General features: G+C 34.8%; 1 protein-coding gene across 4 annotated transcripts in view; it reads right to left on the bottom strand.

Annotated features, from left to right (window-relative positions):
- LOC106080346 (transient receptor potential cation channel subfamily M member 2-like) overlaps positions 1-15,412 on the bottom strand; it is a 48,170-nt gene that overhangs the window by 24,808 nt on the left and 7,950 nt on the right. For 2 of the 4 annotated variants that reach the window (XM_056003819.1, XM_056003820.1), the window contains exons 2-14: positions 14,158-14,307; positions 11,968-12,030; positions 10,218-10,311; positions 9,836-9,963; positions 9,509-9,650; positions 6,450-6,529; positions 6,163-6,179; positions 5,867-5,934; positions 3,909-4,000; positions 3,133-3,261; positions 2,912-2,984; positions 2,567-2,596; positions 1,649-1,728 (exon numbers count right to left, since the gene is read on the bottom strand). In XM_056003819.1, coding sequence (XP_055859794.1) covers positions 1,649-1,728; positions 2,567-2,596; positions 2,912-2,984; positions 3,133-3,261; positions 3,909-4,000; positions 5,867-5,934; positions 6,163-6,179; positions 6,450-6,529; positions 9,509-9,650; positions 9,836-9,963; positions 10,218-10,311; positions 11,968-12,030; positions 14,158-14,307 — 1,146 coding nt within the window. Of the gene's footprint in view, positions 1-1,648; positions 1,729-2,566; positions 2,597-2,911; positions 2,985-3,132; positions 3,262-3,908; positions 4,001-5,866; positions 5,935-6,162; positions 6,180-6,449; positions 6,530-8,299; positions 8,904-9,063; positions 9,140-9,508; positions 9,651-9,835; positions 9,964-10,217; positions 10,312-11,967; positions 12,031-14,157; positions 14,308-15,412 lie in introns of those variants that run through there. The other 2 variants (XM_056003821.1, XM_056003822.1) reach the window with 2 other exon arrangements.

Genomic DNA, 15,412 nt, shown 5'->3' on the forward strand with positions numbered 1-15,412 from the left:
TGTTGTTCTCTATTGAGGCAGAAAAGAAATGAGATACGCTGGTGTAAATGCGCGGGAAAACGAAAGGTCTGACAATTACGTCGCTTACATGGCCAAGTGCCAGGTTCACTTGAAATATTGTGAAGTTTGGTGTGTACTAATATGTCTTGTAGGTTTTGGTCTCGCCTGAATACTACAAGAGGTGGGGATGAAAAGACGTCGTGAGTATGTTCATCGGCTAGGAGAATGTTCAGGTTTTTGAGAAAGATGTTTTTTGCTTTCACATTGTGAGGGTGGTAGGTTAATATCAATTTGGGCCTCTCATCATTGCTAGATATCGTTTTTTTCTTGAAAGCTTGTTCTCTTTTAAGATTCTCCACTCGCGATAAGGCTTTGTCTAAAATAGCTTGAGGGTAGCCACGACGCAAGAAAAACTCTATCATTTCAGTTGCTTTTTCCGTGAAGTCATTGTCATCTTGGCAAAGGCGGCGGATACGTAGAAGTTGGGAGTAGGGGATAGAATCTTTACAGGATGGTGGATGGGATGACGAGTATAGAAGATAGCTATGGCTGTCAGTGTCTTTGTAATGGCAGGATGTAGACAGAGAATTTTGGGTTATGTTTATTTCTATGTCTAAGAAGTTCACTCTAGTTCTGGAAATGGTGTAAGTGAAAGGAATGGCAGGATTGAAGTTGTTAGTGAACTCAATAAATTTGATAAGTTCATTCTCTGCCAGAGATGTTATGCCTAGACCATCATCAATGTATCTCCTATAAAATTCGGGTATGGGGTCCGTGTAGGATGAACAAATGTTGAGTTCTAAGAAGCCCATAAATAGGCAAGCATAAGATGGACCGAATGCCGTACCCATAGCTACTCCGCTGATTTGGTCGAAAAATTGCCCATTAAACTCGAAGGAGTTGAGAGTTAGTACAAGCACCCCCTTTTCCCATTCATCTTTGCCTGACATCTCCGCCCCCTTCCGTTTTCCCGCGCTTTTACACCAGCGTAGCTCATTTCTTTTCTGCCTCGATAGAGAACAACATCGGACAGATAAGTTAACTTAAGACTATTTTGTGTTAATTGTTTTTTCATTTTTTGTTTGTTTTGTAGCTGATGAAGGCCTCGTGGCCCAAACGTCCTTTGTTTTACTTGGTCCGGCAGGGTTACATATATGCATGTTTTTCGTATTTTCATACAATTAATTTGTATTTTTGAAAGAAAAAAAAACTGGACTTATCAATTTGTGTTTATAAAGTGTCTACAATCATGAGTTACACTTCTGTCTTTAATAAAGGAAGAATGCATCATTTTGCTATAAAACATTTGTATTGAGCGTTAGACAATTTTTTTTTTCAAAACAATAGGTACTGCAGCTCTTTTGGAAATCACCAAATAATCAATACGAATGGTAAAAAAAAAAAAGTAGTTTTTCCTAGCATACATTGGGGGAAGAAAAGGAAAAATATTGGCAGGTGGCCATAGTAACAGTTGAATTTTACATTTTCTGCCCCAATAGGTGGCAAGATTATATCAGGGCACTAAATAACCATCACTAGAAGTAGAATGTAAAAAAAGTAGTATTGTTCTGTTTATTACAGTGTCTCCAATTTATATATGACGAAGCATATCTGAGATAATTAAAATCATTTTGAATACAAAGCTTACATCTAACTGTGTCCAGTAAAATAAAGAGGCCTTAAATTTCTTATGTACCAAGGCATTGATAAACAAAAGCATGCAGCCATCTGTGAAGATAAAACAATAAAACATTATGAAATTGTTAACTTATAAAACATTATGAAATTTTTAACTTATAAAACATTATGAAATTGTTAACTTTAGCAGTAGAAAAAACAATGCAAATACTTAACTTCTTTTTTTATATATAAAAATACACTTTTTATTTTTATTTACAGAAGTCCTAAGCATTTCATAAGTCAATCTAGGTACCCAGGTATTGAGACACTTCTTTTTTCACCGATCAGGCATTCTTGTAGTAAGACAACATCCACACACTCTTTGTGGAGCAGGTTAGTAATTTCAAGCGTCTTTGGAATAAGTCCTTGGATGTTACAATGAAGGACTTTGAAAGTTTTAGTATCAGATTTGGAAAATTGGGGATCATGTTGCTTTATCTTTCCAACTAAATTTGCCTGGGGGGATACTTACTTAAATTTCCATGCATGAGGTGTTGGTGTTAAATTTTTTCATATGTCAATCTAGTCAAGCATGTTAATCAGTAAACTTAAAATCTGCTAAGGCAACCCATTCCATTCTCTAATGCCACTAGGAAAGAAAAAGCACTTGTACAAATTTGTCCAAGGGAATTTGGTACAATACAAAAGTAAAAAGTAGAGTATACATTTTATTACAGTAACTACTCTAGTTAGTTGGTTTAAATTTTGCTTGCTTCAAGAACTGCGGGGTCACATTTTGCTTTTCATGAAATATTTTAATTCATATTTTATATAAAAGACCTAATCTGTAATTCACAATGTATTTTAGAAAAATCAGAAAAAATCTGAAGAGTATTAATGATGGTTAGTTTCTTCACAATTTATTTCAGAAGTATGTCAGACTTACTCTGTTTATCCAGATTCATCTTTATGTGAACTGAAATAAAAGAAACAATAGAATCAACTTTTAAGTAGGTTTAAGCAAGCAAACCTGATATTATCTTATTTCTAGGCTCAATTTTGGCTGTATATTCTAGACAAATAAATCTAAGCTCTGCTGACATAAGCTGTCCAGGTTACTACTTAATAGTAACCATCTAATGCTATATAACTGATTCATAAATGAAGATTTAATAATATTTATTTATATTTTCAACAACAACAGTTTTTGAGATTAATAGATTTAAGTTATTATGTAGATATGTATTTTAGATGAGAGTTAAATCCCAAAGAGACGAATTAAATAATTTACCATTTCTTAGTAATTTTCTTAGGAGTACTGTTTCTTTCTTATCAATGATTGATTCATCCAGGCCATAACCTTCCTGTTATAATTAAACAGTTGTGTAAAAATTGTTATTGAAAACAATTTCTGATTTTGTAAATAAATGTTTAACTTTTTTAAAAAGACAACTAATGTAAGTACTAGTTATAGTCAAAACAATTCTTTAAGGAACAATACTATTTACCTACTTTTAAAAGTAAAAGAATTTTGTCTTTAGTATCAAATCCTTCCAGTAGCTGAGCCAAACTTGTGGTTCTATGATCTTTCACTGCCACATTGACTACATCTTTGATGTCTTCTAAACTCCAATTTAATTGCTGTAAAACAAACAAGGAAATTATACAAATCTTTTGAATAAATACATTATGCTTACACATTTACACTCCATCAGCATCAAAGAAAATGAGAAACATCCCTTTATTTAATTTTTCTATGATCCTTTGTTCTTTATAATAAATGGTCTTTGCCTATGTTGTAATGCATTTATCTTATTGTGCTAATATTGAGCAATAACTGTTCGGTGGAGAGGTGTGGTTGCAACCCTTATCTTATATAATACAGACCTTACTTCAAAAAAGATGATTACGTCCTACGCGTTATGCATTTAGTCTTGCATATTAACCAATGACTTAAATTCTGCCAAGTCAGTGGTTTTCCTGGCTAGCTCAGGCAACCCATTTTTATTAAATTTCGGTTTTGTATTTGAAGATTATGTTTCAGTGTTTTATGTATAGTTGCTACTTTACTTTTGAGTCTTCTGTCCTGAAGGCTTTCTAAATTTAGTGATTTTACTAAAGGTGTTACTCTGGTTAAGTGTGAATATTCGTTTGTTATGAATCTCACTGCTCTATTTTGTGTCTGTTTCTATGTTCCCATAGGGGTTCACAGGAATAAGGCAAAGTCTTGACATTAATTTGTTACTATTTTTAAAACACTTACAAATTAGATAAAAAGATTCACTCACTGAAGGGATTTTGTCATTTAAGCATTTCAACGACATCTTCAAGAGAAAGCTTTCTTTACTGCCTTCTGTTATCTTGTAATGTCTTTTCACTTCTAAAACATACACAAATATTGTTGGTAAATTTATAATAGTAAACTTAAAAACAATATCAATTTAAAAGTTATAAAACAAAAAGTAGTTTACAATTAACACACCTCCCATTTCACAGAGTATACAATATTCCTCTTTTAGATTATGTAGGTTGAACTAGACTGTGACTAAAAAGAATGTAATGTAAATAGTCCAATTCTTCTTCCTGTTCTAACCAGCTTTTAGCTCTGAGCTGTGAGCTCTTTTGCAGACTGTACTGTTAAAGTAAAGTTCCCCTTCTAGACCTTCTGATCTATAAGGCAGACGATGTAATGGCAGTGTGCTGTTTTTTTTCAATTTTTTCAGCACTGCCATACAGAGTGTTGGTTATGTTGAGCCCTAGTGGTAGTAGGGTCTGCCTAAGGTGGATTAAAATGGGACATTCTAAGAGGGTATGTTTCAAGGTTTCATAAGCGTGGACACACTTCCTACAGAGGGTTAGGTGTGTGGGATTTATTTTAAGGTTTTGTTAAACAAAATAAACAAACAAAAATGCTAAGAGGTAAGTTCTCCCTTCCATCCATACATCCCAGTGGCGCTACAGTCTATGGAGGGCGCTGGCCTGATTTAACACATCTCTCCATCCAGATCTCTCCTGGGCCTTTCATCTCCATGCCTTAGCTCCAAGCTGTTGTAGAAACTTACCCTTTCAGACCTTGCAATCTATAGAGCAGATGATATTAGGATCATCTGTTTCTTTGGCCAAGGGTTAATGAGCATGGTGTCACATAGACAGCACAATGGCCAATCGCCTTTACTTTCCCAACTTAAGTCAAGTACTCATTAGAGTCGGGTGGACAACATGCATTTTAAAAATAAATTATATAAAAAGACATAGCTCTTGTAATTCTTGGCATAATACATTTTAACTTATACTCAGTCAAGCCAGTCCTAATGTATACACCTGAAATAAGGAAAACAAATGAAACAATCCATTTTTAACAGATATCTTGAAAATACAGTAGTAGGACAAAGTAGAAAAAAAGCAAACTTTGTGTGACCTGTTAGGATGTAATCATCTTTTTTGAAGTAACGTCTGTATTATAGAAGATAAGAAATATAGATGTGGAGAGCTTAGAAAGACAGTGGAGATGGATTGGTCACACCAAAGAAAAGACGCATGTCAAAGATCTAGGCAAAGCATTAGACTAGAGATCCAAGGATACCAGATGAAGAGGAAGACAGAAGGAACATAACGTCACACTAAATGAAGCTGAGAGGATATGAAAGAGCTGGGAAGCCTATTTAGGGACCAGCAAGAGACCAAGGAGAATGGCGTGTCTTCACTGAGACCCTATGTTCCGTGGTGAACACAAAGAACAGATGGTGATGATATAGTTATGATTAATTACAAAGCTAATATTTTTTGGGGAAACTTTGATCTGAGTTCATGGGGGAGGGGGGGGGAGAGTGTTAATTAATTCAATAGAAATATATTTTTCAGCAATTTTCTTAATTTATAAAACAAAATTGGGATTATTGATATAACTATTTCTCTCCTAATTAAGGATATCATTGATTTGACCTCCTTAAATTAAATTAATGTTTGGTCTTATAAACTTTAATTTGTGTTTTATAAAAAGAGCATGTATTCTCCTATAAATCTATGCCAAAAGTAAAGTTTTCTGATTAGGAAAAAAAAAGTGTTATTGAAGTTCATTCATAACAGGGTAGAAGGTGCAAATGTGAAAAATGAACAATTTCGTCAGAGAGTGCAAAAATAATTACAGAGATAAAGAGTTAATAAAAGAAAATGAGTTTAAAAAGTAATATCTTCAGTTTCAAGTATTAACTTTTTAAATTTAATTTTTATTAATTAATTGTAATACCTTCATAAATTTTACGTCCCAGCACCTCATAGTCAAGTGCCTCTTCAAATGTTAATGATATATACCTCCTAAAATGTTTGGAAAAAAATTTATTTAATTTTTATAGTTTCAAATTATTCTAAATCAGAGGTCTGTATTGTAAGAACCTACAAGTTAAAAGTAAAAAAAAAATCAAATGTTCTATACACTCATAGTATAATAAGTAGATTTTGTGTTTGCATAGCTCTAATTATGTATCTGTTTATAGTTTTAAAAAGTGTGCTAATTACTGCATTAATGAAAGATTTACAACTTACAAGGCAGCACTGGCAGGCTGTAATATAAAAAAAAAGAAAATAAATCCTCATGTTATTTAATTTAAATATGTTTTATTATAACTTTTTTAAAGTATGAATGTAGTGTATAAATACATAAAATATGTAACCATGAAAATGATAGAATTAGTTTTATAGTTGGTTTTTTTTAAATAATTATAGCCAAATCACAACCATATTTTGGAATTCATAAAATAAAATCTTTATATTTATGTACATTAAAATTATTAGATTATACAATCAATGAGATATTAAAAAGCTTTATTCACCTCAACATAAACCCTAGCAAAGTTGTTTATCCCTGTTACAGATTTTGTTGCTTTAAATATAATATCACAAGCGTAAATATCTGTTGTAAAGAAAAGAATTGAGTTAGTTATTTTATTTATGTATTTAAACACTGAACAATGCATAGACTCATGGAGCATATATAGTTTACACTCCACGAAGCCGCACTACCAGATGTTGGCAAAAAAAAAAAAAAGAACATATCGTTCATTTTGGGTAAGTCGAGATCCTCTATACTACAGAAATTGGCCTAATGTGTGAAAATATTCATACAGATCTAAATTTAATCCATTAATTCAATGTAATCAAAAAAATAATTATATTTTCATATATGATCTTCTTGTTTATCTACACAAACTCACTTTAAAAAAAATAGCAGAAGGATGACAAGTTTTGTTGTTGTTTTTTTTGAAAAACCTCCTTCAGAAGACACTTGTTAGTTAGAACTCCTTATAAAATCTAATTGTGTTGTTTACATTCCTAGCTTTTTTTAATTCTAACATTGAAAAGGCATTACTGCTAATAAATTCAAAGTACGTACGAAAGAGAAAATACATTTCCAATAAGAAGCATTTTATACATAAGGTGCAGTGTAAAGAAAAAGTAAAGTTCCCCTTTTAGACCTGGCAGTCTATAGGGCAGATGATGATAAGGTAATATGTTTCTTTGACCCAGGGTTAATGAGCAGGGTGTCATGTAGCCAGCACAATGACCAATCACCTTTACTTTCCCTAGCCCATAAGAGTTTTGTTGTAAAATGATTTACATATTTCGGATGTTCCTTCAAAGTTGAAGATAGTTTACTTCCTAGTCCAAACCTCCCGCAGGACGACGGGGGATGGGAGCGGGCAGGGTTTGAACCCTGACCATCGATAAATCCAAACGACAATCCAGTGCGCAAACCGCACGACCAGGCAGCCATCCCTGCCTGAGTTGGGTGGACTAGGGGCACCATGAAAATTCTGAAATTCAAAATCCCAGTGCAATGTAGATAAAGAATATGGGGCACATGGAGTTCCAGTCACATGTTAGCAAAAATGGTGAAGTGCTGCCAAAGGTGGCTTCATCTAAGAAACATGATACATAATATCCATCTGGATCTCCTTCTAGCAAGTCTTACAGATTTACTTTACTGAGTGTCTCAAGGAATATATTATTTGTAAGCCTAGTTTTTAGACTTTGACTTTCTCTCTCTTTTTGGTCCACCTTTGTATGGCTTAGTTCTCATTTTTTTTCTCATGTCACGTTAGCTAGCTCAGAAGTAAAATCTAGTACCGTTATAATTATTATGAATATCATAATCAAAACTATGAGGAGTATGGCTGCTGGTTGTGCAGTATATGTGCGGGACTGTCATTTGGTCATCTCAACAGTCCCGCTGCCATCCCCAGTTGTCCTGCAGGAGGTTTGGACTGGGAAGTAGATTATCTTCAACACTGAAGGAACTTAACTTATAGATTACAGACGTTACTTCAAAAAAAAAGTATGCATTTCATGTGTCAGTCTAGTCATGCATGTTAACCAATGAATGCAAAGTCATTGGTTTGCTGATTCTGGCAACCCATTCCATTCTCTAATATGGCACTAGGTAATAAGCTATTGTGCACATTTTTTTGAGCGTATGTGAAACTTATAAAAATTTTAGAAATAAAGATTCCAACTCTCAAATAAAACTAAAAACTTCATTTAGATCTAGATAAATAAGATCTAAATGTGCTAAGGACTTCAGACATACCCATATCATACATGATGGATCTAGACCTAGTACTACTCTACCGAGTATTAAATTTTGAATTTATTCATTTAACTCAATATGAATGAATTATATTACCAGAGAATACATGTGATTAAAATTGTCCATTACTGTGGATGCACATGCTTTACAGCTAACTGATAGGGTAGTTTTCTATCTTATTTTCTTGTACGTGGCCGCTTCATTCCTTTATATCTCCCAGCACATATTCTGTCAGCATCTCATCCACGCATTTCAATTCTGCATGATTTCCTCCCACATATTTCATTGATTGATGCCTATATATAGTCCTCAGAACTCGCTTGGAGACATCTCCGTAGGTTAGACTTGGGCGTTCCTTGGGTCTGACACCATCTGGATGCTCAGCATAAAAGATGTCCAACAGAATTCATTTTCGCTCCAAATACTCAGAATAAGCTTGTTTTAATTTTGGTTTATTCACATCAGATTTACCAAGAAGAAGCAACCAAAACTGCAGAAAACTGCCAGTGATTGTAATTAATAGTAAAAGTTAAGTGATTCTTTGTATCTGTCCCAGCCCATTCTGAGATCATTGAGATCATTCTCAGTATTCTAGACACTAAATCTATTTTAGATCTCTAACTTTACTATTTGATAGTAGATATAATCATTATCATAGATCTATTACTATTTGAAATTCTGGGCGCATTCAATCATTATTTGAATGAATCATGATTTTGAATAATTTATTTTATTAATTTTCATGATTTTGTTTCAGTGATTTTGAGACAATTAATTTTCGGCATTGTGCTTCGAAACATTAATATAAGGATCTTGTCTAGATCATGATTGTAATTACTAAATTAATGTTATATGTAGACCTATATTCGATCTAGCTACATCTTGATCTGTCATAAATAATAAGTCTTGATGGGCGCTAGATGATTATGATGAGACTATCATAGTTAGTATGGTAGTACTTCAAGTCCATGAGATGGTTTTTAAGGAGCTCTTCATCGCTGGGAAAATGTGTAAGCACAATTTAATAGCGCGTCATTATCTTTTCGCGTTTATCGTTAGGTAAATCGCAGAAAAGTTTTTGAGTTGAATACGTATGTTCTAATCTTATTATCTTATAAAATACAGACGTTACTTCAAAAAAGATGATGATTACGTCCTACGCGTGTTCTTAGGTCAATCTTGTCATATATGTTAATCATTGACTTAAATTCTGCCAAGTCATGCAACCTTATGACAGACACAAAAACCAAATAAATAAATAAATAAATATTGAACTATAACACATAAAAATGAAGCATAACATACCTTCAGCTAAATCAATCTTGAACTGTTCAAGGGAGGGAACTAGTAATAATCTTTTGAAGTAAGAATAGATCACACTTTTCTCATTGCCTTTCTCATTCAATCGAATCAATTGACACCTCATCGGCAAGTTGCAGATGTGCCGCTTTAAAATAAATAGTTAGAACCAGATTTGAACTGGCGGGCACGGTGGCAACTATTTAATCATTTAAATGGTTAATTTTTAGATTGATTAATGTTTTCCTATATAATTGTACAAAGTTTCAACTTGAGAATGGTTACTATAAGCTTTGTAATTGTAAAGATTACTAAATATTCTAAATTACTGACCCCACTAATGGAAATCTTGGATTTTTTAACATCATCCTGCAGGATACCTAGAGGTGTCTTCTCCTGAAATTTCAACTCATTGCATATTGCACTTGCGACTGCATCGTTCAGTTCAAATATCAGGCACTCTAATTGTAAACACACAACAAATGTTTTGTTATAATTTTGTGAATAGTTTATACAACGATCGCGGGTAGAGCATTTGAACGATTTCTTTTGCCTACAAAATGTATAGGCCTAATAATACTTTAAAACTAGTACAATTAAAAAAAAATTCCTTAAAAAAAAACCCTAAGCTTATCAATAATGTAGAAGTTATTTCCCTTATTCGATATCAATCAAAATAAATAATAATCAAATTAAAAATAAATAAATAACGTACCATCATACTTCATTGTCTTCAAAAGACTGTTGACAAATTTTCTGAGCAGAAACCCTGGTATGGCTTGCTCAGGGAGTCGCAACCGAACATAGAGCTAAAAATAGATACATCCATATTTGATTTGATAACTTCCATGGTTTTTAACTTAACGCATATTCTTTTCTATTCTCTAACAAACAAAAAGAAATGTATTAAAATATCTGAAAAACGTGTAGGTCTATCTGTATTTACATGTAAGTTAACGTTTGTTTGCATGCACAATGAAGTGTGTCCCTATGTATATTGGGATACAGTGTCTTAGTATGCATGGAACTAGGTAAACGTAATAATACGTCTAATATACCTTCATGTAATCTATACACTTTAACTTTGTATCTCTATGTACGTTGCAGAATGTCTTTATGCGTGCTATTAGGCCAATATATCTCTATACAGCCTTAGGTTAAAATTTATCACTATATACTTTTTAAGAGTCTATATGAAAAGGAAGTGTGACTTTCAATATGTAAAAGTGTGTCAATAAACACGTGAAAGTGTGTCTCGAAGTCGAAACACTTGATAGTTTGTCTCTAAAGACCTAAAAGTGTGTCTCTAGAGACTTGAAATTGTGTCCTAAACACGTGCAAGTGTACTTCGAAACACGTGACATTGTGTGTCTAAGCGCGTGAAAGTGTAACTCGAAACACCTGAAAGTGTGTGTTTAAGCACGTGAAAGTATGTGTCTAAGTAGGCCTACGTGAAAACGTGTCGAAAAAAAACACGCGAAAGTGTGTCTCTTAGCAGGTGAACATTTGTCTCTGTAATGAAACTGCGTCTCTAGACACGTGAAATAGTGTCTCTATACAAGCAAACTTGTGCCTCTAAACACGCGAATGTGTGTCCATTTCATTTGTATGTGTCTTTAATTATTTATCTGCGTAGTTGATGCACATTAGAGTTATTAGATTAAGGTGATTAAATCTTAGAGTGCTTCTCTTACGTTAACGTCCGTGATTAGTTAAACTCAGCAAATAATTAGAATCTTGCTATAATAACACATTAAAAATAGTCTAATGATTTAAGGATACATTGTTTTAAGTTACAGGCTAGATTGTGAGAGAGAGATAGAGGAATAGAGAGAAAGAGGGAGAGAGAGAGACAAATAGACGGAGGGAGCAATTGAGAGAGGAAGATTGAGAGTCAGAAAGAGAGAGATTGGGTAAGAGTTATTCAGAAAGGGAGAGATTGATAGACAGAGAGAGTCAGGGACAGAATAACAGAGAGAGAGAGATTTAGAGTGACAGAGACAGAGAAAGACAGAGAAAGAGAGAGGTAGAGAGAGAGAGAGAGACAAAGAGATGAAGAGAGCGATTGAGAGAGAAAGATTGAGAGACAGAGAAATTGGGACAGAGATATTGGGAGAGAGAGATTGAGAGACAGAGAGAGACAGGGACAGAAAGAGAGAGAGAGTATTAGAGAGAGAGAGAGAGACAGAGAAAGAGAGAGACAGAGAAAGAGAGAGAGACAGAGAAAGAGAGAGACAGAGAAAGAGAGAGACAGAGACAAAGTAACACCAGATTGAGAGACTGGGACAGACAGAGAAACAGACAGAGGACAAAGAGACAGAGAAACAGACAGAGGACAGAGAGAGAGAGAGAGAGAGAGACTGAAACAGAGAGAGTCAATAAAGATCTTTAAAAAAACTAATTTCTTGTACAGTAAAAATTAAATATAATTTTTATTACAGTGCATAGATGTGTAAGAATGTCACCTTGTACTTTGGCAAGTCATCCAGTTTAATGTCGTCTGTGGTGATAGAAGAGCATCTCAAGATCTGAAATCGACATTATTGGAAAAAAAACTTGTATAAAAAAAAGATCATTATGCTATGATGAAGTTAGATATTTTGATATTTTCAGATGATATTTAAGACTAAACTAAAACAGTAAATCATTTACAATAAAAGAACACCCATCGGTGGCTGAGCGGTAAAGCGCTTGACTGCCGAACCGGGGAACGGGGTTAGAATCCTGGTGAAGACTGGGATTTTTTAATTTCGGGATCTTCGGGGCGCCTCTGAGTCCACCCAGCTCTAATGGGTACCTGGCATTAGTTAGGGAAAAGTAAAGGTTGGTCGTTGTGCTGGCCACATGACACCCTTGTTAACCGTAGGCCATAGAAACAGAGGATCTTTACATTATCTGTCCTATAGATCGCAAAGTCTGAAAAGGGCAACTTTACTTTTGCTTACATCATAACAGAATGGTTTATAACAGTGATGCCCAAAATACGGCCCGCGGGCCAGATCCGGCCCGCCGAAACGTGGACACGAAGAGTAGTAAATCCCCCCACCCACACACACACCTTTTCCAAAACGAAAATGTTGAGAAATGTATCTTAGCTACGTTAGAGCACTCTGATGGATTGGCACAATGACCTTGGTTTGAGCCGCGACTAAAAAGATTGTTAGACTACGCCTAGAAATTGGAGGATCCATGGGAATATTTACCAAAAAGAGACAAGAAACTGAGTCGTTGGCTAGCTACCTTATAATTTTGCTCACATTTTAAGTAGAGAAATGAAACCGTTTTCGACGAAAAATATCTTTCTGATATATGCCATTAATTTATTGTAAGTACAGTAAGTAGTAACTACTAGATCAACCGGTTTCTATACAAAATCTTTCAGATCAGTTTCTTTCCGTTTTTTTGTACTTTTTCGGTCATGTGGCCCGCGACACGAGTGTCTGAAATTAATTTGGCCCGCAGGTTGAATTAGGTTGGGTATCACTGGTTTATAATGTTGCCAATTTAACCTTAGCATCTTATCATGGACACATGTGCAATTTCTTTAGTTAGCTGAATATTTTAGATAGTGCATGAGTGAATATTTAGAGTTTAAAGGAATACTATTATTTTCCGTTATTTAATCTCGAACCAGGCAAAGGGATTAACTTAAAGACTCAAGATTGATTGTTTCTGTCTTATAGCTCTTGATTTCGCTTGTGTAATCTATCTTACCCCCGACCCCTGTGCACTATATCTATTTATACATACCTGGACTCTCTTTTATAAATGTGAGAGCATGTAGGTCAAGTCGGGTCTGATAGTAGTATGACACCACTGTTCTGTAGAAGGGAGTTTTACTTGGGGTTGGATCAGAGGCGCGGTGTCGCCATTGCATGGAGGACGACGAAAATATAGACCCCATTCTTTACGAATGCAGAGATCTGCACGAAGGACAATTTGAACCTCTAGCGCCGAATCGGCCATCGCCAAAACGGGGTCGCCAAAACGACGCGTGCCGTGAGCGTATTGGCGCTGCCCTTGATACACATTCTAGGTAGCTTAACCCTTTCGTAGGAGAAGATAAAGGGAGATAAAATAAATATTATGAGTTATGACCACAAGGCACCTTCGGTTAACGGTCGTCGGTCGGCCATAGAAACAGATTAATATGCATGACTGAATGCATGACGCGTAGTACGTTATCATCTTTTTTTGAAGTAACGTCTGTATTATATAAGATAATATCTTTACATCATGATTCAAGGTCTGAAAGTGATGTATTACTTTACTTTTATCTATCAAGCTTTAGCGACTCTGTATTATTCGCTAACCAAAACTACAAAGTACAGACCGCCATTCCCTCCTCAAAGTCTTGCAAAGCTAATATATTAAACGAGCCTACCCGCGGCATAGCATACGCCCCCAACCCCTCTTTTTTTTTCTGAGCCTCGCAGTCTGTCATCGCGAAATTTACGTGGGGTAACTCTAGTCTGACTTGCAGAAATAAAAGAGTGATCTTTCCATGACTTTTTCATCGTTGTGTCCTGCATGGTTGGGCCACGAAGAGAATGATATATATAGATCCTACTACAAAATACTCAGTCTTACCGTAGCATGTCTGTTGTTTGACCACCCGCAATATATAGATCCTATTACAAAATACTCAGTCTTACCGTAGCATGTCTGTTGTTTGACCACCCGCAATAGATTTTTTCCGTTTCATTCCTAGCAGCCTGCATCACGGTTTTAAACAAAGACATTGAGAGATCACTTGGTTCAATGCAGTCAGAAATAACGGCCTTCAGACCCAGTTGTTGCACCGCCTAGACAGTGAATGGGAAAACAAAACAGATTAACACCGCAATAGGGGTTAGGCTATAAGTTAACACTTCTGTAATGACACACATGCAAGTTACACATTTATTAACAGGTTTTCTTTAAGTGCATTTAAGGTTAATCCTTGGCCTTCGCATCAAGAGAAAAAATGTTTTGTAAAATGTTTTACATGTTTCGGATGTTCCTTCAGAGTTGAAGATAATTACTTCCTAGTCCAAACCTCCCGCAGGACGACGGGGGATAGGAGCAGGCAGGGTTTGAACCCTGGACCATCGATAAATCTGAACGACAGTCCAGCGCGCAAACCGCATGACCAGGCAGCCAGAGTCTCGAGTTCAAGTCTAAGATTTATTTTTTTTAGTTCTTATTCTATTTACTTTTTAAAAATTTTTTTGGATGACTCCAACTATTATGTGTCCTTGACTTACCTTGCCTAAGTTAAAGGGGGGGGGGTTGGTCGTTGTGGTTTCCACATAACACCCTCGTCTGAAAGTTGCGCCTTTACTTACATGTAAACTACATTGAGTCTGAACATCTACTCTAAATTATCAGTGGGAAGCTATAGAATATTTTCTGGCTAATCTTGTTATTAAAATCATTCATTGTGGAAGACAGTAAAGGGGACATAACTTGTATTTTTATAGCCATAGACATAAATAAATATAGACTGGCCGAAGGAAGTAACTTCATGTAACTTGAAAACATGTATATCTATTGTATTCGGATTTCCGAATTATGAAAAATTGCATGATCTTCATTCTTAGAGATTAAACAAAACTACACTGCCTCCTTATTTACAATATATGTAATACTTATATAGGTTATGTCTGAAATAGATATGAATACTTAACTTTTATACTGCTCATAGATGCTGTATAATAAAGTACACAAAATTGCAAGTCACAAATTTTCGTTTCATAAAACTCTTTAAGGCCAGTCTATATTTATTTATGTCTATGATTATAGCAAATATTTTGTAAAGGACACATTGGAGGCTGAATTCCTCAAACTTGTTATACCATGGAACACTTTGCACATCAGGAAACTTTTGTGGAGCACTTTTTGTTTTTCCATTCTTTTATTTGCTAATTC

This window comes from Biomphalaria glabrata, chromosome 11 (genome assembly GCF_947242115.1).
Source record: "Biomphalaria glabrata chromosome 11, xgBioGlab47.1, whole genome shotgun sequence".
In the NCBI taxonomy this organism is placed as follows: Eukaryota; Metazoa; Mollusca; class Gastropoda; family Planorbidae; genus Biomphalaria; species Biomphalaria glabrata.